The sequence below is a fragment of the Megalops cyprinoides genome, chromosome 19 (genome assembly GCF_013368585.1).
Source record: "Megalops cyprinoides isolate fMegCyp1 chromosome 19, fMegCyp1.pri, whole genome shotgun sequence".
Taxonomy (NCBI): Eukaryota; Metazoa; Chordata; class Actinopteri; order Elopiformes; family Megalopidae; genus Megalops; species Megalops cyprinoides.
This window is the reverse complement of record NC_050601.1, coordinates 26,826,308-26,852,052: the sequence shown is the minus strand read 5'-3', so window position 1 is coordinate 26,852,052 and position 25,745 is coordinate 26,826,308. Positions and strand designations below refer to the sequence as shown.

At 44.0% G+C, this 25,745-nt stretch overlaps 1 protein-coding gene and 1 long non-coding RNA gene across 2 annotated transcripts in view; one reads left to right on the top strand and one right to left on the bottom strand.

Moving 5' to 3' along the window:
- LOC118794740 (growth arrest-specific protein 7-like) overlaps nt 1–19,273 on the top strand; it is a 53,367-nt gene extending 34,094 nt beyond the window's left edge. Inside the window, exons 6-14 of the mRNA XM_036553000.1 lie at nt 979–1,068; nt 1,753–1,868; nt 2,673–2,747; nt 3,115–3,193; nt 5,269–5,397; nt 6,235–6,358; nt 14,798–14,877; nt 15,778–15,876; nt 17,857–19,273. Of these exons, the coding sequence (XP_036408893.1) occupies nt 979–1,068; nt 1,753–1,868; nt 2,673–2,747; nt 3,115–3,193; nt 5,269–5,397; nt 6,235–6,358; nt 14,798–14,877; nt 15,778–15,876; nt 17,857–17,970 (906 nt within the window). The 3' untranslated portion in view covers nt 17,971–19,273. The remainder of the gene's footprint in view (nt 1–978; nt 1,069–1,752; nt 1,869–2,672; nt 2,748–3,114; nt 3,194–5,268; nt 5,398–6,234; nt 6,359–14,797; nt 14,878–15,777; nt 15,877–17,856) is intronic.
- LOC118794741 lies at nt 13,252–22,705 on the bottom strand. Its single transcript, XR_005005769.1, has 3 exons — nt 22,554–22,705; nt 15,704–15,843; nt 13,252–13,567 (listed from the first exon to the last, which is right to left on the bottom strand). It is a non-coding gene; the product is annotated as an uncharacterized LOC118794741 (long non-coding RNA).
- Nucleotides 22,706–25,745: the final 3,040 nt, after the last annotated feature.

The following is a 25,745-nucleotide window of genomic DNA, read 5'->3' as shown; positions in this document are numbered from 1 at the left end:
TCATGGGGGTGTGTTATTATGCGTGTGAGTGTGTTTCTGTGTTTGTTTTGGCAAGGAGGGCTTACAGATGGTGTATGTTGCATAATTATAGCTCACAAGCTCCGGTGGGCTTGGGGGCGCCGCTGGGCCAAAGTTTGTGCAGGGGTGGAGTTTGTGGCACAGCACCCAGCTGGTGTTTGGGTACAGGTTAGCATGTGGACACTCGTCTGCACCACATGTTTGGGGTCCTCGCCAGCTGGTCTGCTGCCCCCTGTGGATTACCAACAATTACGTCATCGCCTGATCCTTTCGACCTCTGTGTCCAGCTCTGTCACAGTAATGGAGCAAGCGAGTTTGGTTCTGTCTGTGACTGAACAGATTGAGCATTTCCAGAGTACCAGGGTTTTACCATTAGAAGGCGAAACTGTTTAGTTCTTGTTCATGTTGTGTCCATCATGTGCCGAAATCACATGGCTAGATGTGTTAAGGGCAGCGCTAGCGAAGTGTGAATGGAAAACATTCTCGTCTGAAGGGTAAGACAGAAGTCTCTAACAACTGATCCAGCATCAGGTCACACACACCACTAATCCTAACCTCAAACATAATGTGTATGTGGCTGATTCTGTTTTGGGATCAGTTCTGGGGATAGAATCTACTATATGCCTGCCAATAAATGTCCACTAGGCCTCCTTCTAATGGGTACACACAAAGACATACACACTGTCTCTCTCATATACACATACACACACTGTCCCTCTCACATACACAGACATACACACACCTCCTCTTCCTCTCTCTTTCACACACACACGCACACTTTCCCTCTCACACACAGACACACACACACCCTCTCTCTCTCTCTCTCTCTCTCTCTCTCTCTTTCACACATGCAGGTGCAGATGTTACAGGCCTCCATCTCACCCTTCCTCCCACGATGCACTTCCCCTTCCTGTGTGCTTTAATTGTCCCTCCCTTCCCCTTTCTCTGTTTCCCCTACAGATCAACAGTGTCACCTTCCCGCTGCCCTCTGCAGCCCCGGAGCAGCCTCTGCTGAAGCCGGGTGACTGGAGTTACTGCGACTATTTCTGGGTGAGAGAGGGAGCTTGGGGCCCACTTGGCCATAGAGCTGTGACAGGCAGCCTTTCTTTTAGGACCAGCTCTTTTCCTGGCATTTGGCTGTGGCCCCCACTGGGGCATTTTCACAGTGTCATCCTCTTTGCCCTGTCATGTTACTGCTGACGCATGGCAGCCTGCGCTGACTGTGCTTTGCGCAGCAAGGGCTGTCCTCGCAGAGGCCCAGGTTCACACCCCTGATGAGCGCGGTCTCCATATCGGCCTGCACTGTCACGCCTGCTGAAGGACAGATGTCTCACTGAGCTGAGAGCGCATTCACTCTGCAGAATGCTGTGAGGAGCCTAGCATAGCTTTACTGTGTGCTGCAGAGCCCTGCACGTACACACAAACAATCATACACATGTATACATGCACACACACACATATATATGTATTTGCACAGATACATACGCTGGCCTGTACACATACATACACAAATACACAAAGAAATATACACAGGCAAAACAGGCACAGACACACAATGGCATCTGTACAGAACTCTGCTTGATAATACAGTGTCCAGCACTGAATTAGTTTAGCTACACTGTAAATAAACATGTTCATTTAAATGAGGCTTAGGTGGATATTTTCTTCACAGAGAGTGGGATATGGGGAGATGTTGGTGTTATTTTTGATGATGTTTTGTCTCCCACCTGGCAGACGGATAAAAGGGACCCACAGGGTGGCACATGTGTCTCTGGCTTTGAGATCCTGCTGCAGAAGCAACTCAAGGGAAAGCAGATGCAGAAGGAGATGGCCGAGTTCATGCGGGAAAGGTGCGTTCACTCTCCCCCAATACAGCCTGCGTTAGCTTCATTCAGACTGCATGCTCAAGCACTTTCCAGAGTTTGGTTGCTGCACTGGCCTAGGAGGCATTAAAAATGAAAACATGTCTCACAGTGGAAAAAAGCTCACTGAGCTTTATACACACACACGCGCACACAGACACACAAAATATCATTCTTCCACACACTAGGCACGCCTCCGATGGCCTCACAGCAAGCCATCCCACTCCTAACACCATTTGTAGCGAAGGGCAAGAGCAGTCACCCCACGGCATGGTTGGTACCCCGTAGACCCGGTGTGTGAGCTGTATGAGGGACCCCCAGGTTTGGTTGACCCCGGTGTGTGAGGGACCCCAAAGATGGGTGAAGCACGGTGTGAGGGACCCCAGAGATGGGTGAAGCACTGGTGAGTGGGGCACCCTGGGATGGGAGAAGTACGGCAAGAGAATGCGTGAGGGACGCCATGGTGTGTGAAGCGCATGTGCACTCTTCCCGAAGGGGAGGGCAGCGTGGCAGAGTGCTGTCACTACAGTTGAGTGTGCGCTTTGACTGCCATACCAACGAGCCAGGCTCTTTGGCGTCGCGGTCAAAGTGGCATGGTTGGTACCCTATAGACCCGGGTTCGAGGCCGGGTGGGGTGACTGCTTTCGCCCTTCGATACACTTACATGCAAAATTTGATAAACTTATATACAAAATACTTCTGCACAATATTTGAAACATTTTCAGTCCATGAGCTATGCATCAAATCTTCTCTGGGTCTCATTAAACTGTGCTTCTCTGTTTGTGTAAACAGAATAAAGATAGAGGAGGAGTACGCCAAGAACCTCTCAAAGCTGTCTCAGGTCCCCCTGGCAGCACAGGAAGAAGGGTGAGTAAAGCCAAGGAGCTGCCTGTGTGGCTGTGTGCGCATGGATGCTGCTAATTAAATGTCCTCACGTCCTGCACTATATCCACTCACAAGCCCCACCCTCACTTTGTTCACATGCCCCCACATTTAAGACAGTCTGGGACCAGGCAGGGACGGGGCATGCCAAACAGAGGCAGGGCCTCTCCTCTGTCATGCCCCACCTGTATCCACTCCTGCCACCACCCCCATTCCCATTTTCAATATATCAAAGGAAAACAGAGAGAGGGTACAAGCGTCTGAGACTGACCTGTCTCTCTGTATGCCACTCTGTTCCTCTCAGTATAGACTAGCAAATCAGTATTGGGGCCCTTGTCTCTCTCCCCTGCAGAACACTTGGAGAGGCATGGGCTCAGTTGAAAAAGAGCCTGGCGGACGAGGCTGACGTCCATCTCAAGTTCTCTGGCAAGGTAACCCACATACCTCACAGTCTGCAAGGTACCGTTCTGCTGAAGTCCTCACCGATGGTAACATCGAGCAGAAGACAGCCCCACCTGAAGTTCTCACCTAATGTAATGTTTGTTCGAAATCTACCTGAAGTTTGGTTGAGGATCCTGTTGTTCACCTCAAAGGTGACATCAGTTCAGGTCCACCTGATGTTCGGTTTTGGAGCCAGGCCATCCTGATTACTCACTCACTTCCAAATGAAATACCAGTGGTGTCACATGACAGTTTCTGTGAGTGTAAATAACAATGAAGTCAAGCCACCTTTTGCTACCTTTTCTCGATCCTCATGCGAAATCACTAGCTCTGTTGAGCTCCAAGATCACAATACTTTGTAAGAATTAAGAAAATTATTATTTGAAATTCTTACTTAGAAGTCAAGGGCAAGATAACACTGAATGGAGGATATAATGCACTTTTAAACATTACATTGTCTGAAAGTTCAAGATGAGGCCTAGAAATACAAAAATCATTGACCTGCTCAATTTTCTTACAAAAATGTTGTGAAAAATGTGACAACATTGGGAATCAACACTGGAAAAAGTAGAGACACAGTATATTCGTATGTAATTTCAGTAGGTAGTGAAAGTATCTGTTGGAGAGCATGGAGGTTAGCTGTTTGATGTAGGTTCATTCATTTTGGATTGGAATCCAATGAAGGGATCACATATTGCTATTGCCGAGGTTGTTGACCCCCCATGTGTATATCATGAACAGGGAAAAGAAAGTGGGAGACGGAGGTGGAGGGGGGATGCCATGAACAGCTGACATGGAAGCTAAATGACAAGTGGGATTTTTATACTAGTAGACAGAGGTAGTTTATCTAGGTTAGCTGCGTAGGGATTGTCTGAAAACTCTCCTTCCAAATCTTCACATGGAACTTCAGTTAATTAATGGAGTTGTTCTACTTGTGATTTCCAGTGGTAAAGCACTGCTTTCCCGGGGCATTTACTGAGCTTTCTGTGTTATCTCAGCTGGCCAAGGAATTCCTCATTCAGTGTAGACACTGTAGGCTCTCGGTCCTGATTCCAGTCCACAATAAAGCAAAAAACAACCTTGAACTTTTTACCCTGCTTGAAATTTAGACCAGTTCTACCTTGTGTTGAACATTCTTATGGGGACATACTGACCTGCAATCTGTACAGTCCCCTAGGACTATAATATGAGAAGGTCTCTGCAGAGTAGCTGCTCACCCCTAGCCCCAGAGATTCGCAGTGCCAGCAGGCTTTCATTCCATCCAGGAACTTAACCACCTTACTCAATGAATCCTAGTCTCAAACTAGGATTCATTGAGTAAGGTGGTTAAGTTCCTGTATGTTGTACACAGTATGGTGTACACTGCAGATCCACAGGCTTCTAGAGATTGAAGGATGTCTAGAAGCCTGTGGATCTGCAGTGAACACCATACTGTCAGTGGTTTAAAGGGCTTGAGAGCCCTGCAGTCTTCAAGACCATGTAACAACCCAGAATGTAATAACAACAGATAATGACATATAAAAAGCTATTACATTATCCAGCGCTATTACATTATCAGTTGTTACAGAGCGCAGCCAATCAGCATCACTGAACAATTCAGGTTAGGCAAACGGTTTACCGGTGCTGTTGCGTTCGGAGAGGGGTTGGCAGAGATCATTTCCTTAGGAGTTTTAATTGCACATTGTTTGTTTCACAGTTAATCAGAAGGATGTCTTTGATGATGTCGTTACACTGTAACTACCTCCTAATGCAGATAAAGATGATATCATGACAGTATTGTAGGTTATGAAGGGTAATAATAATCAGGAAGATAGATGGGAGAGTAGGCCTCTATGAAACCCATATTGGCCATGTGCTGTAAATCACTGACCCATATGAAATGATCTGATGGCTCTGCTTTGCATAGCATAAGGCTGATGTATTCCAGTCATTGATAACACACAATAACCCCAACCAGCTGAGGACTCATAATGCCTTGCTCACATTACCTGAGAATTCCTTTCAGAGTTTAACCACATTCAGATTTTAACGGAAATTTTAATTAGGTTCCTTGCATACCCTGCAGCTCCACAGCGAGGTGGAGAGACCCTTGCTGACATTCCGGGAGAACTTCAAGAAAGACATGAAGAAGTATGACCACCACATCGCTGACCTGCGGAAACAGCTGACCAGCCGCTACTCAGCGGTGGAGAAGGTAGAGGAGTGTGGGGGTGCCACGCCCCACACAGAGCACCACACTTCCAGATTGTTCTCCATTATCTCCTCCCCTGCCCAGCTCCTCCTGTCAGACTGGAGCAGAGCCAATCAGACTGGTTTATAAGGGACACATCACCTCTGTGCATGTTCCCACTGTTACTGTACATGTGCAATGTCTTGCTGTCTGTAAAGATCTTTTATTATACAACACCTTGCTGTCATCAATGGGGATTAAATGTGCAACACCTAATTGTCCTAAAGTAAAATGCAATGTACAATACCTTAATGTTCTTGTATGGAATTTATGAATTAATCACAAATTTCAAATGAGTGTTTACAGTCTACTCAAGGGCAGCAGTGGGTAGCAGTGTGGCATAGTTTTAATGAGCAGACCTCTTAACTGAAAACTTGCTGGTTCAATTCCCTGTTGAGGCACTGCTGTTGTACCCTTGGGCAGTGTACTTAACCCACCACTGCCTCAGTAAGTATCCAGCTGTATAAATAGAAAAAATGGTAACCTATGTAAGTATCCCTTAATAAGAGCATCTGCTAAATGACAGTAATGGCTATACCATAGTCTGATGAGTAAAACATAAAAAACTGTGTGTTGTATTTGAATCAACATTAAATGTGTTTGAATTTTATGCCCATGGAAATTAGTGCTTACATATTGACTGAGAGGTGTAGAGAGAATTCATATTGGTGAATGGATAGAGTGACGGAGTGGTAGGATTTAGAGAGATTTTGGATTTTGGAGAGATTGATGTGAGGTGTGTAGTGATTGACCTATTGTCTCTCACCCCCCCCCCCCCCTACCCTCACCTCACCCCCCCAGGCCCGCCGAGCTCTCGCTGATAGGCAGAAGGACCTGGAGGTGAAGACCCACCAGCTGGAGGTCCGACTCACCAACAAGACCGAGGAGGACATCAAGAAGGCCCGCAGAAAGTCCACACAAGCAGGTCAGAGGTCACAGGGAGGTCAGATGTCATCTGCACCATGGGTAGCGACATTAGCCTCCTGACCTCATTTACATACCATGTCTACATTTCAGCTTGGTGTGGACAGAGACTGTTCATCTCCAAGGAGATGACTCATTGTTCTGGCATGCTTTGCATGATGAGTTCCTGTCCTTATGGTGCAACAAAAGAATTTTGAGTGTAAAGAGAAATCATAGAGAAATAATGTCTTGTTTTTGCGGGCAACACTTCACCCATAATGACTGAATTATACTTAAACAAGAGAGCAGAACCAACACAGTCACTGACAACATCCTGCTAGATTGTCTTCTCTTTTTAAACTGCCAAGCAACCGGAAAATGGTCTTGAGCACCCCGCTAATATACGCTTTGATAATATCATCGGAGTACATGAGCCCTGTACGGTTTGTCAGAGTGCATTTGAGAGTCCCAGCCGTGTTTTTCCTGCAGCAGGACGTGTAGCTACAGCGCGTAAACAGCATTGCGGGAAACACGCTGACAGATGATCAGATACCAAACTGCTGATTCCTGCAGCTTCAGAGTGCATTCGGTGTGTGAAAATGAAATGTACCTTGGAAATGGAAGGTAACAGTGTGTTCTGATGGTCCTCAGTGCTGACGGTCCAGCTGGGGTGACTAATGTAGTGTGAATACAAGTCGAGGGAGGGGCGTTTCCAAGGTAGGCAAACTCATCTGGACGATCACACTGAAGAATCAGTCCCACTGTTCCAGACTCAGTGGGCAGACGGTAGATATCTTCATCCCAAGCACTACCAAAAGACCAGTTTGCCCCGATGACCAGTTATCCCACTGAGCTTCCATGTATCTGGTGCAGTCAGCCTGGTGCCGGTGCGGTGCAGACAGGAGCACCATTTGCAGCCTGTTCATGACCCTTTGCCGATGCATGCAGAGAATTTCAGCTTGTGTCCAGAGGGGCTGGGAAGGTGAGGGAGCTTGAGCAGAGGAAGTTAATACGAAGCAACAGAGCAATGTGTGGAATCTGCACTGCTCCCAAAAGTGCTTTAACCCACCAATGTTAGGTAAACCACACCACTCTCTGCAGGACACTTCAGCCTCATCAGCACAACACAAAGTGTGCTGCTTGCTCCTGGTCCTTTGCACAGGTCATAGGTCAAAGGTCAGATCACTTGCAAACTTACAACACAGCTGAACCAACACCTGACTTACCATCAGTTCCCAAATCGTTCCCAAAAGTCCCTTTTCCTAAATACTGTGAATAAGGTCATTAACCTTTATTTATGAATTGGGCCTCATTCATACAGACAAAAATTGCACCTTACTATAACCCCCTGAAATTTGATGTTCCTTATTATTTGGCATGTACACTCTATATCAACAAAAGATGAATTTATTTTAAAAAATAAGCTGGAAAAACTTCACTGGTATGTGAACGCAGAACCCAGGGAACAACTGTAGTCGGACATTAACAAAGGCACTTCCAGCAGTGATTACACACTTGGTGTGGTATATTCATGCAAACAGTATCCCATTTTACATTCACATTTACATCATCATTTAGCAGGCACTGTTGTCCAGAGCAACTTATAATGAGCTTCTTTGCTCATCTTTACATTATATTGTAAACATTACATTATTATTCTACAATTTATTTTCAGTTGTTAATTTGTTTTGAAAAAATGTTCAATACCAATGACCTCTGATTGTCAGATGCTCACTGAGGACTTTCTGACCTTAAATAAGAGTTTTTACCATGACAATAATGTGGTAAATGCTCCACCTCACACATGTACCTGAGGTATAAGTATGTAAAAAAAAAACTTATTTTCTGACTCGATTTGAATGCCTCAAGTCATTTAGTTCACATGCAAGCTTATATTGAAAAGCCTGTGAAAGGCTCATGGACATCTGCTTTACAGTTTTTCACAATTGATAAGACACATTTCTTGAAACCTTCCATCCTTTTCTCAAAACTGTAAACACAAAATCCAATTTTCAAACTACATACACCAAACCTCTGACTCTTCAAACAATTGCCTCAAAACAGTTTTATCTGTGCTCAAAATCAAACAATGTTTTCAGATCATACACAAAGCCAGTCAAAATAAAAATACTACTGAGCATTCATTACACACTACATCAAAAAATGGAAAGCACAGTATTCAGGGCATGTAGCTCCAGAAAAAAAATGTTTATTGTTTACAATACAGTAAATGCATTTTGCGTTTTCAACAAAAAAAAAAATTCACAAATCAGCAACACAGTTTAGAGATTGCATACTATAAGTACTGCAAGCAATACAGTATTGAATGTCTGTGGATTCAACACTTGCATACAGTAAAAATACAGAGCTGCAAAAGGCTAAAGGACAAAGACAAAATGTAAATGAAAAGCACATTACAGTACACTGTAAATGTAACTGCAAAATCAAAGTCAACAAGTGATTCATTCTCAGCGTCACGTCTTTGTGCTGGGTCAGGCCAGAGGACTTCATCTACATCACAGGCAATGTTCTCCCTAGACAGGCAACAGGGGAAAAACCCTCTGTTGTGCCGGATCCAGCCTTGGCAAGACTCCGCACGTATGTCACCACGGGCCAGTTCCATGGCCTGTAGGAGATTTTCCGTGGTATAGGGTATAGTCGTATACTTTCCAACGCCATGCAGAGAAAAACTCTTCTATTGGGTTGAGGAAAGGGGAGTATGGTGGAAGGCAAACATTTATGAATCGCTGGTTGATGTTGAACCACTCCCATATGAGCACACTGGGGTGAAAACATTGTCCCAAACTACGACATAGACAGGATGCTCTGCCTGCTCATGATCCTGCTGCTCACGCCCAAACAAGACCTCCTGAAGACCACCCAGAAATGTGAGAAGATGTTGGCTGTTATATGGCCCCAAGGTGGCATGACAGTGGAGAACCCCACAATTACTTATGGCTGCACAAAGTGTCACATTGCCACCACGCTAGCCAGGGACTTCGACAATGGCCCGTTGGCCAATTATGTTCGCACTTCTCCTTCTCCTCTTCATCAGATTGAAGCCAGCTTCATCTACAAAAATGTATTCATGAGGTCTTTCCATGGAATCCAATTCAAACACTCCATATACATAAAAATAGATATAGTTTTGTAAGTGCTACAGAAAGACAGACCTATGCTGTAGAGTGTATGCACTCCTGATTTACATACATTACAATATAGTGCAGCCTGACAGTAGTATGTAGTATAGTATTGTACTGTAAACAATTGGCACTGAATGTGTCTGTTTGAATGTACACTTACTTGCATATACTGAAATTGGTGATCTTTGACCCTTTCTGAGTTGCGCTCAAAGGGTACTCTGTACACTTGCTTCATGCGCACCCTGTTGCATTGGACGACACTGTTGATTCCTTCAAAATTTGCATTGTCTTCAACAACTCGGTGCTGTATTTCACGCACTGTAATGGCATTGTTTTGAAGGACCATGTCAACAATGAGAGCCTCTTGGGAGTCTTGTTGGGAGAACATAGGAGTCCTTTCAACCTCACGTGGTAGTCTTGCAATTCTACAAAAAGGGAACGTGCAGTTACAAAAATATACATGCAGTAAAAACACTGATGGACTCCCCCCCCCCAGTCTCCTTTATACTGGCAAAGTGATGTACTGAAACATCTGTATACAGTAAACTTTCAATGACCAAAAAAAAAAAACAATTACCTGTTCTCTTCTCTGAATCCCCTGATTATGGTGGCCACAGAGAATCTGCTGAGATTGGGTTGTACTCTTTGTCCTGCTTCCCTCATTGTCATTCCATGAACAAGAACATGGTCTATCACAGTTGCTCGAATTTCATCTGAAATTACTGTTCTTGGTCTTGGTCTTGCTCTTCCTCATCCTCCTCGTACACCACCTCTTACACGCACTCTTCCTCCTCTGCCTCTCAGATTGTTTCCATCCAATGTTGGTATCAACCTTCAACTCACCCTGTGCACTCTGAACTGGCTTATATTGGTTTCATCACATCATTAGCAACAAGTGTGAACCATTTTGAGTCGTTGTGTGTAAGCTATGACATTTGTGCTGTAATTGTGTTTAACTTCTGCTACCTGTGGTTACCATTATGTATCACAAGTGCGTCACAGTGCAAAATGTGTTTTAGTGAGTGAGAATGAGAATTTTGCAAAAAGAGTAAATGAGATCTGTAAATTGTGTCTAACTAGATGAAAATTGTTTATGGTTTTGCCAAAAGAGTGATCGATTCAATAAATAGGTTCAAGCCACTTGGGTTTAGTGTTTTAGCAATTCAGAAAAACTGTAAAATATAGTGCCATGCACTGTACAGTGTAATGGTCTCTGGCACCACCTGCTGGAAGTCTTTGGTTATGCTCTCAGTCAGGATGCAAATCTGCTCTTACGTTTACATTTACATTTATTTATTTAGCAGACACTTTTATCCAAAGTGACTTACAAAAGTGCATACAGTAAGTATAGTAACAGTACGGGGACAGGATGTGTACAGTTCCACAATGAGACAGTAGTTCTCAGCTGAGAGCAAGGTCTGTTTGAGGACACAGTACTGTCTGATTTGTACGACTACAGCGTATAGGGCAACTAATACGATACACCTTCAAACTTCAAACAGCAAACTTCAACAACTTCAAACAGCGCAATGAGTGTCAGAGTAAAGGCAGCGACAAGAAACAATTTAAAAATCACACAGCAATTTACAACAGCACTGATTGGGGGGAGGCAGCAATTGTGTGCTGAGTCAGTCCAGGTAGAGTCTGAAGAGGTGCGTCTTCAGGCCCCGTCTGAAGGAATGGGGAAGGAGCTGTCCGTAGCAGGACAGGGAGTTCGTTCCACCACTGGGGAGCGATGTAGGTGAAACGCCGATGTCTGGCAGAACGAGCACCTCCTGCCTTGATCATGCAAGGAGCGAGGCGTCCAGTTGCTGCTGAGTGCAGGGGTCGGGCTGGTGTGTAGGGCTGGATGAGTTCTTGGAGGTAGGTAGGGGCTGTCCTGTTGATTGCAGAGAAGGCGAGGGTCAGGGTCTTGAATCTGATCCTGGCAGCGACAGGAAGCCAGTGGAGGGATTTAAGCAGGGGAGTAACGTGGGAGAGTTTGGGGAGGTTGAAGATTAGTCAGGAAGCTGCGTTCTGGATGAGCTGGAGAGGCTGGGTGGTACAGGCTTGGAGGCCTGTGAGGAGAGCATTGCAGTAGTCCAGTCGAGGGAGAACTGTGGACTGGATAAGGAGCTGCATCGCGTATGTTATCAGGAACAGATGAATCCTCCTGATGTTGTGGAGGAGGAATCGGCAGGCCCGTGACGTGCGAGCAATGTGCTCCTTGAAGTCCAGGTTGCTGTCGAGGATGACGCCCAAGCTCTTTGCTGACTGAGAGGATGGTATTGTGTTGCCATCGACGGTGATGGAGAGGTCTTGCAGGGGGGAAGGGCCGGCTGGGATGAAGAGCAGTTCTGTTTTTCTGAGGTTCAGCTTCAGATGGTGGGATGACATCCATTTGGAGATGTCAGCCAGGCATGCAGAAATTCTTTCGTTGACCTGGGGGGTAGAGGGAGGGAAAGAGAGAGAGTTGGATGTCGTCAGCATAACAGTGATAGGAGAAGCCATGTGATTTGATAACTGAGCCAAGTGAGTTGATATAAATTGAGAAGAGTAAGGGTCCCAGTACTGAACCCTGTGGAACTCCTGTAGTGAGAGCGGTGGGTGCAAAGGTGGAGCCTTTCTAGTAGATCTGGGAGGATCTACCAGTCAGGTAAGACTTGAACCAAGAGAGGGCAGTCCCAGAGATGCCCATCTCAGACAGCTTTGATATTAGTGTCTGGTGGTTGACTGCGTCGAAAGCAGTGGAGAGGTCGAGGAGGATGAGGACAGATAACAGGTCGGAGGCTCTAGCAGTGTGGAGAGCCTCTGTCACTGCCAGGAGTGCGGTTTCCGTTGAGTGGCCAGCTCTGAAACCTGATGGGGGTCTAGGAGGTTGTTCCTGAGAAGAAAAGGGGACAGTTGGTTAAGTACTGCACGTTCCAGGGTTTCAGATAGAAATGATAGGAGAGATACCGGTCGGTAGTTCGTGACATCTGATGGGTCTGTGGATGGTTTCTTCAGGAGTGGTGTGACCACAGCTTTCTTGAAGTCTGTGGGGACAGTACCAGAGATTAGTGAGGCATTGATGAATGAGGAAAGAAATGGGGCGATCTCACTGGATATAGATTGGAGCAGAGTAGAGGGGATGGGGTCCAGAGGGCAGGTTGTGGCATGGTGGTCTGTGATGAGTTGAAGTACTTCCAAGTCTTTGAGTGGCATGAAGGAGGACAGCTGGTTGATGCAGTTGGTTGTGGTGGTCAAGTGTGTTGTTGAGGGAGTGAAGGAGTCCCGGATGCTGGTCACCTTTTCCTCGAAGTAAACCCTGAAATCATTGTCAGAGAGAAGAGAGTGGGAGGGAGGAGGAGGAGGAGGAGAGGAGATGAGGGTGGAGAAGGTGGAGAAAAGTTTTCATGGGTTAGTTATGTTAGCATTAATTTTGGATTGGAAGAAAGAGGACTTAGCTGATGTTGTTGCGGTTTTAAATGCTGTTAGCAGAGAGTGATAGGTAGCCAGGTCCACAGAGGATCTGGATTTCCTCCACTTCCTGTCAGCAGCTCGCAGAGCAGTCCTGTCAGAGCGGAGGGAGTCAGCCAGCCATGGACAGGAGGGTGATGGTCGCGATAGCCTGGAGACAGTAGGGCAGAGAGCATCTAAAGATTGAGAGAGACATGTGTTAAGGACTGATGCAGCAGACTCAGCAGGCATGATGGAGAAGGAGGGAAGGGGAGGGAGGGAAGAGAGAACAGTGGAGGCGAATGCAGAGTGGGAGAGTGTGTGGAAGTTTCTTCTGAAAGTGAAGGTGGGGGGATCAGTAGGGGGGTTCAGGGTGGAGGGGAGAGTGAGGGAGAATGATATGAAGTAGTGGTCCGATACATGGAGGGAAGTCACCCTGAGGTGGGTTGTGGCACAGCTCCTGGTGAACACGAGGTCGAGCTGGTTGCCGGCCTTGTGGGTCGCAGATGATGGCAAGAGGTTGAGGACGAAGGATTGGAGGAGGGAGATTACGCTGGCCATCGGGGAGGTTGCAGATGGAATATTGAAGTCTCCCAGTAGAGTCAGTGTGGTGTCATCAGGGAGGGAGCTCAGAAGAGCGTCGAGCTCGTCAATGAAGAAGCCGAGGGGACCTGGGGGGCGGTAAAGAACAACAATGGTGAGGTTTAGAGGATGAGATACAGGTATGGCATGGAATTCAAATGAGTTAATGGAGAGAGTATGGAGGGGCAGAGGGGAGTATCTCCAGGATGGGGAGATAAGCAGCCCCGTGCCACCTCCTCTACCTGAGGCCCGTGGAGTGTGAGTGAAGGAGTATGAGGAAGACAGGGCAGCAGGGGTGGCGGTGTTGTCCGGGGAAATCCAGGTCTCAGTCAGTGCCAGGAATTGGAGTGACATGGTCTCAGCGTAGGCTGTGATGAATTCAGCCTTTTGAACATTTACATTTACATTTATTCACTTGGCAGACGCTTTTATCCAAAGCGACTTACATAGGTTACAGTTCTTTACAATGTTATCCATTTATACAGCTGGATATTTACTGAGGCAACTGTGGGTTAAGTACCTTGCCCAAGGGTACAGCAGCAGTGTCCCAGCGGGGATCGAACCGGCAACCTTTCGGTTACGAGTCCTGCTCCTTAACCACTATGCTACACTGCCGCCCGATGACTGGCAGTTCCATAGTCCACCCACCACTGAGAGCACCTCGGAGGAGGACAGAGGGGGATAAACCAGGTTAGCCAGGTTGCGTTTACGGGAGTTGTATCTCCTGGAACAAGAGGAAGAGTGGATGAGGGTAGGAAGGCGGCACATGGTGTGATGAGTGAAGGGTCTGGTGGCAGAGTGAGGAGAGGATTCAGAGAAAAATGCTGATAAAATTGCTGAGGAAATGATGACGAGGCTGCCGTACCGGCAGCTTCTGTATTAACTAAATACCTGTAATGCTAATTAGCTTGATCAAACAAAGTACAAACAGCTGGTTACAGCTGAGCACAGGTGATACTAATCGATGATTAACACCACAATAGAACAACACTGGTCACTGCAAGTTAATTACAGCTACAGCTGACAATTGTCAACAGTTATGAAAGCGATACACTTAACCGTGTCCTGCGCAAAGATGTCGCAATGCCAACTAGATGTATACTCTTATTACCCGTAGAGGTGTGAAAGATGGCAGTGCTCAGTGGCTTGCTGTCTGTATTACAGATGTGTAACAGATGTTCCTCTGATCATGGTATTGATATAACTGTTTGAGTCAGGGCATTGTTTTGGAGGGCTGCTGTCTGCTTTGCTTGCATTTCTTTTCTCTGTGTGTTAAATGGGAAGCACTGAATAGGCCCCTGGCTCTGTCTCTCTTTCAGGTGATGAACTGATGCGCTGTGTGGACCTTTATAATCAGGCCCAGTCCAAATGGTTCGAGGAGATGGTCACCACCAGCCTGGTAAGGAACTCCAACATCTCTGTTGTCTCAGCACAGTCAACAGCTGCCATGTAAAAGTTGTCTTGGGCAGCACCAGTACAGCATAGAAGTGAGGGGGGTTGCAGGCCCAAATTCCAGGTGGAGCACTACAGCAGCACCTGGGTCTTACGCCGTAACTCCTGCTCCTTACTACTGTGTAGTAGAGCTGCTTCACAAAGTGATTGTGGGGGTTGCAGCTTCAAATCCCTGATGCAGTGCTGCAGCGGCACCTGGGTTTTGACCTGTAACCCCCACTATAACTATGTAGTACAGCTGCTTCAAATAGTGATATGGGGGTGCATGTTCAAATGCCTGGTGGAGCACCTGTTTGCTATAGTACCTTTTAGCATGGTGCTTAACCTGAATTGCTTCAGTAAATGCTCTCACTGTAAAAGGCGGCAGTGTAGCATAGTGGTTAAGGAGCAGGACTCGTAACCGAAAGGTTGCCGGTTCGATCCCCGCTGGGACACTGCTGCTGTACCCTTGGGCAAGGTACTTAACCCACAATTGCCTCAGTAAATATCCAGCTGTATGAATGGATAACACTGTAAGTCGCTTTGGATAAAAGCGTCTGCTAAATGAATAAATGTAAATGTAAATGTAAAAACCAACAATGTGTAACAAGTCCAGCTATGTATTACACTCTAGATAAAGGCCCATGCTGAAAGCATACCTGTATGTGTTATATTCCAAGTGTGATCTTTCAGATATAATCTACATTATCGTGGTAAATATGTGGCCCTGGTGATAGATCCAGCTGGACTGTGACTAACTGCGTGGTGATGGATCCATGGAGACCGTAACTAACCTCATGGTTATGGATCCAGCAGCACTGTAACAGTATGATGATGGCTTTGCGCTGTGTGTCTCTGCTGTCCTCAGGAGTTGGAGAGGCTGGAGGTGGAGCGGGTGGAGATGATTCGCCAGCACCTGCGGCAGTACACCACCCTGCGGCATGAAACGGACATGTTCAACCAGAGCGTAAGTAGGCTTGGCTCACAACAAGCATGCACATTCCCATGAAGAGAGAGAGAGAGAAAGAGAGTACAGTGTTATAGCATATGTGTATGTACATGTGAGTGTAACACTGTTGTGTGTGTGTGTGTGGGGGGGGGGGGGTGCACGCATGCAGCTGTTAGAGGACTCTCAGGAATGTGCCTTAATGTTTGTGCAGGGACACCAGCACCAGCTGTCAGATAGACTCATGGAAAACGCCACAGTTATAGCCACTCTAACATGTGGCTAACATGTGATGTCTTTGGATATATCTTCTGAAAAAGAACATGTGATCAACAGGAAACAATGGGCCTCATGCAGCAACATTCTCTTAAATTTCTCATATTTCCACTTCATTTTCTGTTAAGAGAAAAGATAAGAGAAGTAAACTCCAGATGCACCAAACATTCTTAACCATCCAAATCTGCTCTTACCCAGGTGTGCTGAATGATGAATCCCACTTGATCATATATTGGAGGCGCGTGGCCGATTGTTTGTTATTAGCATAGTAACACCCCCTAAACATTATATAAGGGCAGGTGTTGTGCCTTGTGCAAATACTCTGGCACATGCCCAAGAATTGGAGAGATGCCACGAAAAACACTGTAAGAAGAACTTCAGCAGTAGTGAAATTGATGTACTGTTAAATAAACTTAAGTAAATATGTGATTTTCCAGAGCGTCACTACTGGTGTTACAGGAAAATCAAAAACCCAGCAATGGCAAAAGATTTGTGATGCTGTAAATGCTGTGTCAGCAGAGGGATGCACAGTAACTGAAATTAAAAGAAAATGGTTTGACAGGAATTTGGAAGCAAAAAAACACATTACCCAAGGCATTCAGAAACTGAACACATGCAATATCATCCAAGGGTTTTTATAGTCTTAATTGGATCAGTGGACCAATAGGTCCCTCCTTATCTGCGGTTTCGCTTTCTGTGGTTTCAGTTAGCCACAGTCAACCGTGGTCTGAAAATATTAAATGGAAAATTCCAGAAATACACAATTCATAAGTTTTAAATTGCGCACTGTTCGGAGTAGCGTGATGAAACCTTGCGCCGTCCTGCCCAGGACGTGAATCATCCCTTTGTCCAGCGTATCCACGCAGTATAAGCTACCTGCCGTTAGTCACTTAGTAACGTAGTGTATATAGGGTTCGGTACTAGCCACGGTTTCAGGCATCCGCTGGGGGTCTTGGAGCATATCCCCTGCAGATAAGGGGGGACTACTGTATTTCTTTAGCCCACAAATTTAATAATCCAATCATTATAATTACTCTAAAACATATAATAATCTGAATTTGATTATATGATATTCATGGGTTTTTTGATGTTCCTCAAATTTAAAACTTATGCTTCCTTGCATTGGACAAACAATTTGTGGACTGTGAAAACAAGATGTTTTTTTATCTTGGTAAGAGTACTCTCGACTACTCATAAAATTTTCTCTTACCTAAGAGAAGAGCAATAATAAGAAAACATTGGTGAATCCCAGAAATCAATGGTTACTAACAAAATAAGAACAAATCGTGGGTACAAACAAAAATAAGAGGAAATTTGTTCGTATATCGCTTCCTGCATGAGGCCCATTGTAACTTGCATTAGTGGTGGATCATGTGGGCCAAGATGAACAGCTTTTCGGCATTTGTTAAAAGACAAGAGAGAAAACTGTCCTCCTCTTTTGCAATGGATGAAAACGTTTTCAGACACACAGTATGTCCTGTTATATGTGTGTTCATATCTGGATATCTCTATCAAACACAGTATATGTATGTGTCTCTGTTACCCATCATTAATGTCCTGGTCTATCCATCATCCACAGATAATGTCTGTGTCTCTGCCATCTGTAGCTAATGTGTGTGTTTCTGCCATCCATAGTTAATGTCTGTGTCTCACTACCATACATAGATAATATCTGTGTTTCTCTGCCATGCATAGTGAAGGTCTGTGTGTTTTTGTTGTTCACAGACTGTGGAGCCCGTTGACCAGCTGCTGCAGAGCGTTGACCCCGCCAAAGACCGAGAGCTGTGGGTGATGGAGCACAAGACTGGGGAAATCCGCCCTGTGGATATGGACATCTAGAGATGGTCCACCTCCTCTCCATTAGAGGATGCTTTCTCTTTTAGAGGCAGCAGAGGATTCTTCTCAGCAGATCACCCTCTGCCTGGCCAGAAGAGACTGCATCTTTTACTATTACTGATTTCAGTGCATGAAAGGGGTGTGAAAGAATGGCATCTCCTAAAGAGTACTGACAGATCTCTGATCTGGCAGGATCTCATGCCAGTATGTCACCAGTGAAGAGACAGAGAAGACTGTTACATCCCAGGAACCTCAGACTGTCATTTCTCACTGAAGGTCACACCATCAGGCAGACAGTGAAACATCCTTGGCTGCAAAGGTTTCACCCAAATCTCCTCTTTGGCCTACCTCCTTCTGTAGACTGACTGCTCAGTTTACCTGCATCATTTTTTACTGTGTGTATTATCACTATGATCTTTTCTGTATCTGCATATTTCATCACTTGAAATTTTTCTACATAAAAAATGTATGGAAAACAGGCAGATCAAAAACCATGAATAATATGGGAGTCACATCTTGAGGACAGCCCACACAGGATGAGTCTGCTGATGTCATGCTCACATTGAACACAAAAGCCATCCACTGTACACTGTTTTTCAGTTCATTTCACCAGCTGTGCAGAATGGTGACACCTACCAATCAGTGAAACTGACTGCAGCAGGTCTGACTTGCCTACAAGTAAATATGACCTTTGATGGACAATTATGAACTGCATGAACTGTCCCCAGGAGCTCCTGACCACTTGATTCTAGGCTCATCTTTGTTCTAAATACTGGAAGATTACAAGTGCATTAACTCTTACAAGTTGCATTATATATTTGCAACAGGAGTTTATTTGAAGCTCTAACGGGTTTCTTCTAATGTCTATGGACATCTGTCATAAACTCATGTGAATGCAGAAGACGCCAAAGTCATTTTATTGGGTCTATGACATCACACAAAGGGGGAGACAGACCTCCAAACACTTTCTGTGTTGCTTTTTGGTAATGTATAACACATTGTGTACATTTTTCTGTAATCCTTAGCTGATATTTCGAAGGCAGATCATATTATCTTCTGACTTGATGAAATTACACGAATGTGCTTTCTCTTTGTTGCCAACTGGATGTAGCTACCTAGCTGTAATATGATTGGCCAGTCCATTTGGCTGTCCAGTCTCTCACCTGTGGACATGCCACTCATACACAGGCTGTATTCTGAACCATACACTTACATGCTGGGCAGTATACAACAATGCCACCATGTTAATTACAGCCCCCAGACTAAGTATGCTTCAGCATACCCCAGATTCATTCTCATGTGCTTGGAGGACCAAACTGAAGCATGGTCAGATTGCATAAATACAATGCAATCAGAGCATGTCATTCCTAAAAGTACTGGCAATTTGAACATCAGTTCAAATGAAGAAGTATAAGATTTGGGTACAAGTGTTAGCTGTCAACAAGTATTTTGTTTTTTCTGTATTTAACTAGAAATATTACAAGAAACATTGATGGCTTCTTGTATTTTACATCAAGAGGTTTGATAAATGCTGTTTATGTATGTACTTTAAAAAAAAAAATGTGTTAAAGGTCATGGCTTGGTGATACCTAGTCAGTGCTATGGGTAGAAGTACATAGCATACAAGTTTGTGATTTGGAACACAGCCACAGTGACACACAGTGATGATGTCATAGAAGACAGTAATCCCAGAGGGTCAAAGCACCACAGTGTATTTATGATGGTTGAGGCACCATTCCAGATCTGTAAATATATAGCTGTAGTATTATTTTTTGTTTTAAAGGTATATAAGCCTTTCACTTTTGGACCAGTTAAGGTTTTACCCTGATATTTTTCTTTTTTCATATGCACCTTCTATTGTTGAAATTGACAGATGATCTACATTAGCAGGTCAGAGTTCAGTGGGGTGGCACAGGGGAGGCAAGAGTTTAGGATGTACTATGCTTTGGGTGTGGCTACCCGACCCCTGCAGTTCACAACAGAGTTCTCGCCCACCAGTAAAGCATCTGTGTCAGCTTGTTTCTAAGTATCGATGGCAAAATCAAAGTAGAATGTAATAGCCATTACATTTTACATTCCCCTGTTGGGTTTGTAAACCAAAAATTGAAAAAGATTTTGAAAATTGAAAAGCACACCCAGAACTGGTAGTTACACCAAGGGGAGAGATACACCACAGCCTGGCAGGACTGAATCTGAGTACATGCTCTGAAGACATGACAACTTTGATTCCATGTGTACTTGTGTGTGTAGACGTGCATGTGTGTGAGAGCGTGCGTGTTTAAGAGGTGGAAAGGTTTTCCTGTGGTATATGTTACACACAGTAAGTTAACTCATAATAAATCATTCATAAAAACATTAATTTCACTGGTAGCTAATATTATCATGCTGCACAAATCCAAACCAGAAGATTGATCTTAATGTCAATTATAGATTAGGAGATTAGGAGTTTATACTGAGGATGGCAGCCTGCAGCAAAGTACTGACACATACACAGAAAGAAAGAGGCACAAATATTAAACTTATTTTACACTATATGTATTTTTATACAAAATTATCTACATACTTATAACCATTTAATCTTATTTTTCAAACAATGTAACTGGATAACATTTTTAACATGTATCAATCATTAAAGTACTCCTTAGATTTCATTTTGTCATCATGTTACTGTTAATGTTGATGTAAATGTTAATGTTTCAAACAGTGTATTGTTACTGACTGTAAATTTTGTGGAGAGTGTAATACAGAAAACCGAATGTGTTTAAAGTCTGTAACTAGAACATTTAAACTTTTTAAAAGACTGTAAATGTTGCTTTATTATTGACTACTCAATTGACTGTTCAGTGAGAGCTTTGCATTAATATGTATTACTGATTAAATCAGATATTGGAAGGATTGGGGAGTTTTATGTTCCATTGGCTCAACTGACAAGGCAGAGAAAGCAAATTGTACGTGTTGCCCACGGTGATGTATTTTCCATTGTGTAAAAATCATTTTTATGGTTATGTTAAATTACCTAAAATCACACCTTTTCACATTAATGGCTCCTAGATATGACAACATATTGATAAGATCACAGTTGAAAATATAACTAGATTCTCATAAAATTACATTTAGTGATTTTAATGTGTTCATTTGCATGCATTAAACATGAACAGAACATCAACAGATCTCTAGATGGTGACATGCAGAAGAAACAGAATCAGACAGAGCAACATGTTTTAAGACAGCAAAATAAGAATATCATCACGACAGTCTTAATTTTCTCGGGCCACAAAAGACTGAAGACTGTGTGCATTATTTTAGAAACCAAAATGTGGTGTTTGCTCAGTCCAGGCCACCAGAGAGAGACATCATCTTAACATTTTATCTGCTCACACAAATGGATACTTGTTGGAGCAATTTGGGGCCAGCACCCCTTTCAGTGCCCATTTAGAACTGATACACAAGTCCAGCTCTTCAATCACTTAGCCGTACCATTTTAATTGAAGGTTTTTTGTTTGTTTGTGAAATTAACTTGAGAGTGGCGGTGGAGATGTGTACTGTGGGATGGCGCGTGGTGACGCACTCCCAGGGCGGAATCTCACAGGCTCAGCAAAGCGACGCTGACGCAGTGCCACCGCGTATCAGAGGAGAATACCCGCCGACCGCGTCAGACGCCGCCTGTAATCTGGCGGCTTGATCCCCGCTAACGTAACGCGGATAAAATAAAGCGTCGCAGATCTGGGCATGCGCGTCTGGTCTCCACTCCCCGTTTAAAACGCACGTAGGTAGTGGGCGGACGAATGGCTGATCTTCACGTGCCGAAATGTAGTGACGTGAACGGGCATCCATAGACGCAAACGCGAATGGCGTAGCGGGCTCGCTATTGTCCTTTTAAGTGGACATGCTGCTGTCGCTGACGAAACTACTTCCCTTTCATACGACTTATCACGTGCAGATGGTAGTTCACCGTTAGGTCTTTAATAGCCTACATCTGTTGCTACGTACTCTTACAAAACTAATTTTTTTTCATAGATTTACAGACAAATTGATGCAAATCTGTCAAAGTCTTTTTCAAGGGTAATATTTTTCATTAATGAAAAATAGAAATAACTTGTGGAAATATAAGTGTTAAATGTAAATGTTAAATCTAATATGCAAATGTGGAACGAATTGCTGAAAAGTTAGCAAGAGCTAAATGAGCTCCGGCTAATGAGATAGGGACACATTTTTGGAAATGTGTATGAAAATCAGCTCCTATGTAGTCGTAGACAATACAGCACATGATGGTTATGCGATAACATACGTCCGTCACAGACCAGAAACACAGTCGGTGAACTTGTAGTATGTTAACTTGCAAAGAAGCTGCTAGCTATCACCTTGGTAAGGTTACTACATTGCATTTCATTAGCTAGTTAGCTAACGTTGTATTTGCCTCTGACAACGTCATCACTCTCCTTTCGTAGCCTGTCTGGTCTGGTGAGCTTGCTAACTTTTCAGCAATAATTAGGCTACGAACATCTGCTGGAATGTAACGCTTGTTTGCTAGGGATATTTGTTAACCATAACGTGGCTAAATGTCTAATTTAAAAATCAGAACTTACCGATGGCATTGTAGGTCCACTCGACGTTGGCGTGGTCTGACCTCGCAGAGCTGCTTTACAGCAACCTCCTGTGCAACTCTCGCATGAAGGAAATAATTGTTGAAATGAGTAGTGATTCTGTAGTGATCAATTAGTGTTCACATGGCTTCCAGTGGCCTTCTCCCTGCATTTACAAACCCCATCATGGCATTTTTGCGTTTACTATGGGAAGTGATGGCCACAGAGATGTTTCTTTAACTTTGTGAAGAAGAAACACTTCCACCCCTACAATCTCAAATGTCTGCTGTGTAGGTTGAGAAACCTACAGGGGGTAGACAAAAAAGTGGAAACACCAAATGAAAAAGGACTCATATTTTGAAGTCAAAAAATCTTAAATCACTTTGTCATATTCATATTAAGTAATTACCAATATGTTTCTGATATAAAAGATGTTTTAAAATCAGCACTTTAATATGTGAGTTTCTAAAGCAACATGAGAGATCTAACATTTTGAGGTGAAATAATTGGTGGTTGAATTGCAGGGTCACAGAAACAACAAAATGATTCAATGTGTCAAGAGGAACAGTGTCAAAATCATAAAGGCATATGCCAAAGAAGGGAAAACTGCATTAAGAAAGAGGAACAATGGTTGCAGGATGAAACTCACAGAGAGGGATATACAGACACTTAGGATAGCTGCTAAAAACCACAAAACAACAGCATCAAAAATGACAACAGAACTGAATCTACTCCTTGACCCAGTGGTCAACAAAACCTGTATATTGTGAGCTTCATAAAGCTGATATTTATGGTCGGGCTGACATTCTGAAACCACTTGTAGCCAAGGCTAGTGCTCAGCAATGCATAACCTGATATAATGAACACAAAACCTGGACTTCCATGCAGGGGAAGCAAATAATATGGTGTGATGAGTCATCTTTCACTATTTTCCTGAATCAGGATGGGTGCATGGTTGGAGAGAACCAAATGAAGCATTCAACCCACACTGGCTGTGCCTAACTGTTAAACATGGTGGTGGATCTGATATGGTATGAGCAGCTACCTCATGGGAGTCATTGATTCCAATTACTGCTCCTCTCTGTAGAATTACCGCCAAGGAATAAAAAACCATTTTAGATGACCACGTGTACTGTGTGGTACAAACATTGTTTCCTCAAGATCTTCCCATATTCCAAGACAACAACACTCCTATAACAACATACAAACACACAGCTAAACAAATTTAACAGTGTTTTCATGAACACCACAATGAGGTCAAACACCAGACCACAGTCCCCCAGTCACCAGATCTAAACACCTTGTCTGTTACTAGGGGTGCACAATATCACATGATATCATGATAGAAGCAGGGGGAGGGGAGGGAAGAGAAGCATCGTTGCATTGGTCAGGAATCAAACCCAGGCCTCCTGCATGGCAGGTGAGAATTCTACCACTGAACCACCAATGCTATGGGGTGACAGTGTAGCATAGTGGTTAAGGAGCGGGACTTGTGACCAAAAGGTTTACGGTTCGATTGTTGTACCCTTGGGCAAGGTACCTAACCCCCCAATTACCTCAGTAAATATCCAGTTGTATAAATGGATAACATTGTAACTGAAGTTGCTCTGGGTAAGAGTATCTGCTAAATGCCAATTATGTAATGTCTGTTGTTTTCCATTACTTTGCCTGCCCCCTGTACTGATCATGTAGCCTATGATGAGGCAGATGTTTGAAGAGTGCCATTTACTTTTTAATGGACAGTGTTTGCCTTCCTTAAAGGGATGAGGCATTACTGCTGCAGCACTTTGTCAAACAGACTCATCTATACAAAAGCACATTGCATGTGGATGTATGTGGGGTCACACACACATACACACACCACACACATACACACACTCTTTTGAAAACAGCTAAGTGAAACGTTTCTCAGAAACCCTATTTGGTGGAATAGACTCATCCCTCTAAGCAGATGAAACATGGCACTCTATCCCCCCCGTTGTCACAACAATGGCCCAAGCCCCTGCCCCCCCATCCCTTGACCCCCTGAAATGTATGCTGATTGGTCAGCCACAGGCTGGGGGAGTGGGGGATTCAAACGAAGCAAGGCTTGAAACTGGGGCATCCATTAGTGTGAGCCAAAGGAGGATTTACAGTAAGAGAGAGGTAAGCCCTGTATTTCTGGATAATGCTTTGGCTCAGGACTCAGCACAGAGCCTACAGGCCAGAAATATGATGAGGGGAGTGATGCTGACACCTGTAACCAGAGATCTGGCCAGGTGAAAAAAAAACAAATGAGAGCTTTCTTGAAGGAGATCAGGCTAGCTTATGTGGGGCTGAGGCCACTCTAATTCAGCTACAGCAGTTTCCCCTGATCCTGGTCCTAGCGATACATTTTGTACACTTGATTTTTGTACGAATTACTATTCATCAATTAGTTCACTGCCAATCTACATTGACAGGTTGGTGTGAGGAAATGTGTGCCTGAGGATACATTGTTTCATCACAAAAAAAAAAAACTGTGACAGCATTTCATCAATGTATCTTTGATCTTGTCCACCAATCTGACGGCTCTGTTTTAATTAATCTTTAACTGATTATTCAATTAATTTGACATAGAGTCAACAAATAAATTTATTAATAATAAAATACTTCATCATAATCAAGTTGAACACTAACCTCAATTTTGTTAGAGGAGCCCATTTCTTTTCTGCACACCTACAGCAACACATCGCATATATGGAGGACTTCAGGCAGAACTGCCAAAATGATGACACCAATATTCAATTAACAGCTCAATACAAGCCAATTACATCAGGTCAACTGGAGGGAAGCCCAGCACACACAGTGGGCCCATAAGACATGAGCTGAGAAATTCTGAAGCAAAAATATGTGGTGCAGTTCCCTCTGTGAGGAATCTCTCCATTTAAGGCACATATAGATACATATTTCAGCAATTCTACAGAATAAAATTAAATCAGCTGATTAAGAGTGGAAGCTAATCTGAATACTATGCAAGCTTTACAAGACTATATACATGCACATGTGCATGTGTGTGTGTCAGATGGGCAACAGTCATAAAAACAGATTGGCACAAGTTTTAAAATAATATTTATTACTGTAAAACATTGTTACATGAGTTGAAACAATCAATTACAGTTGGCATATGGATCTTGGTCAATTGTCACTGACAAGTCTAATCTTTTTATAGGCCTA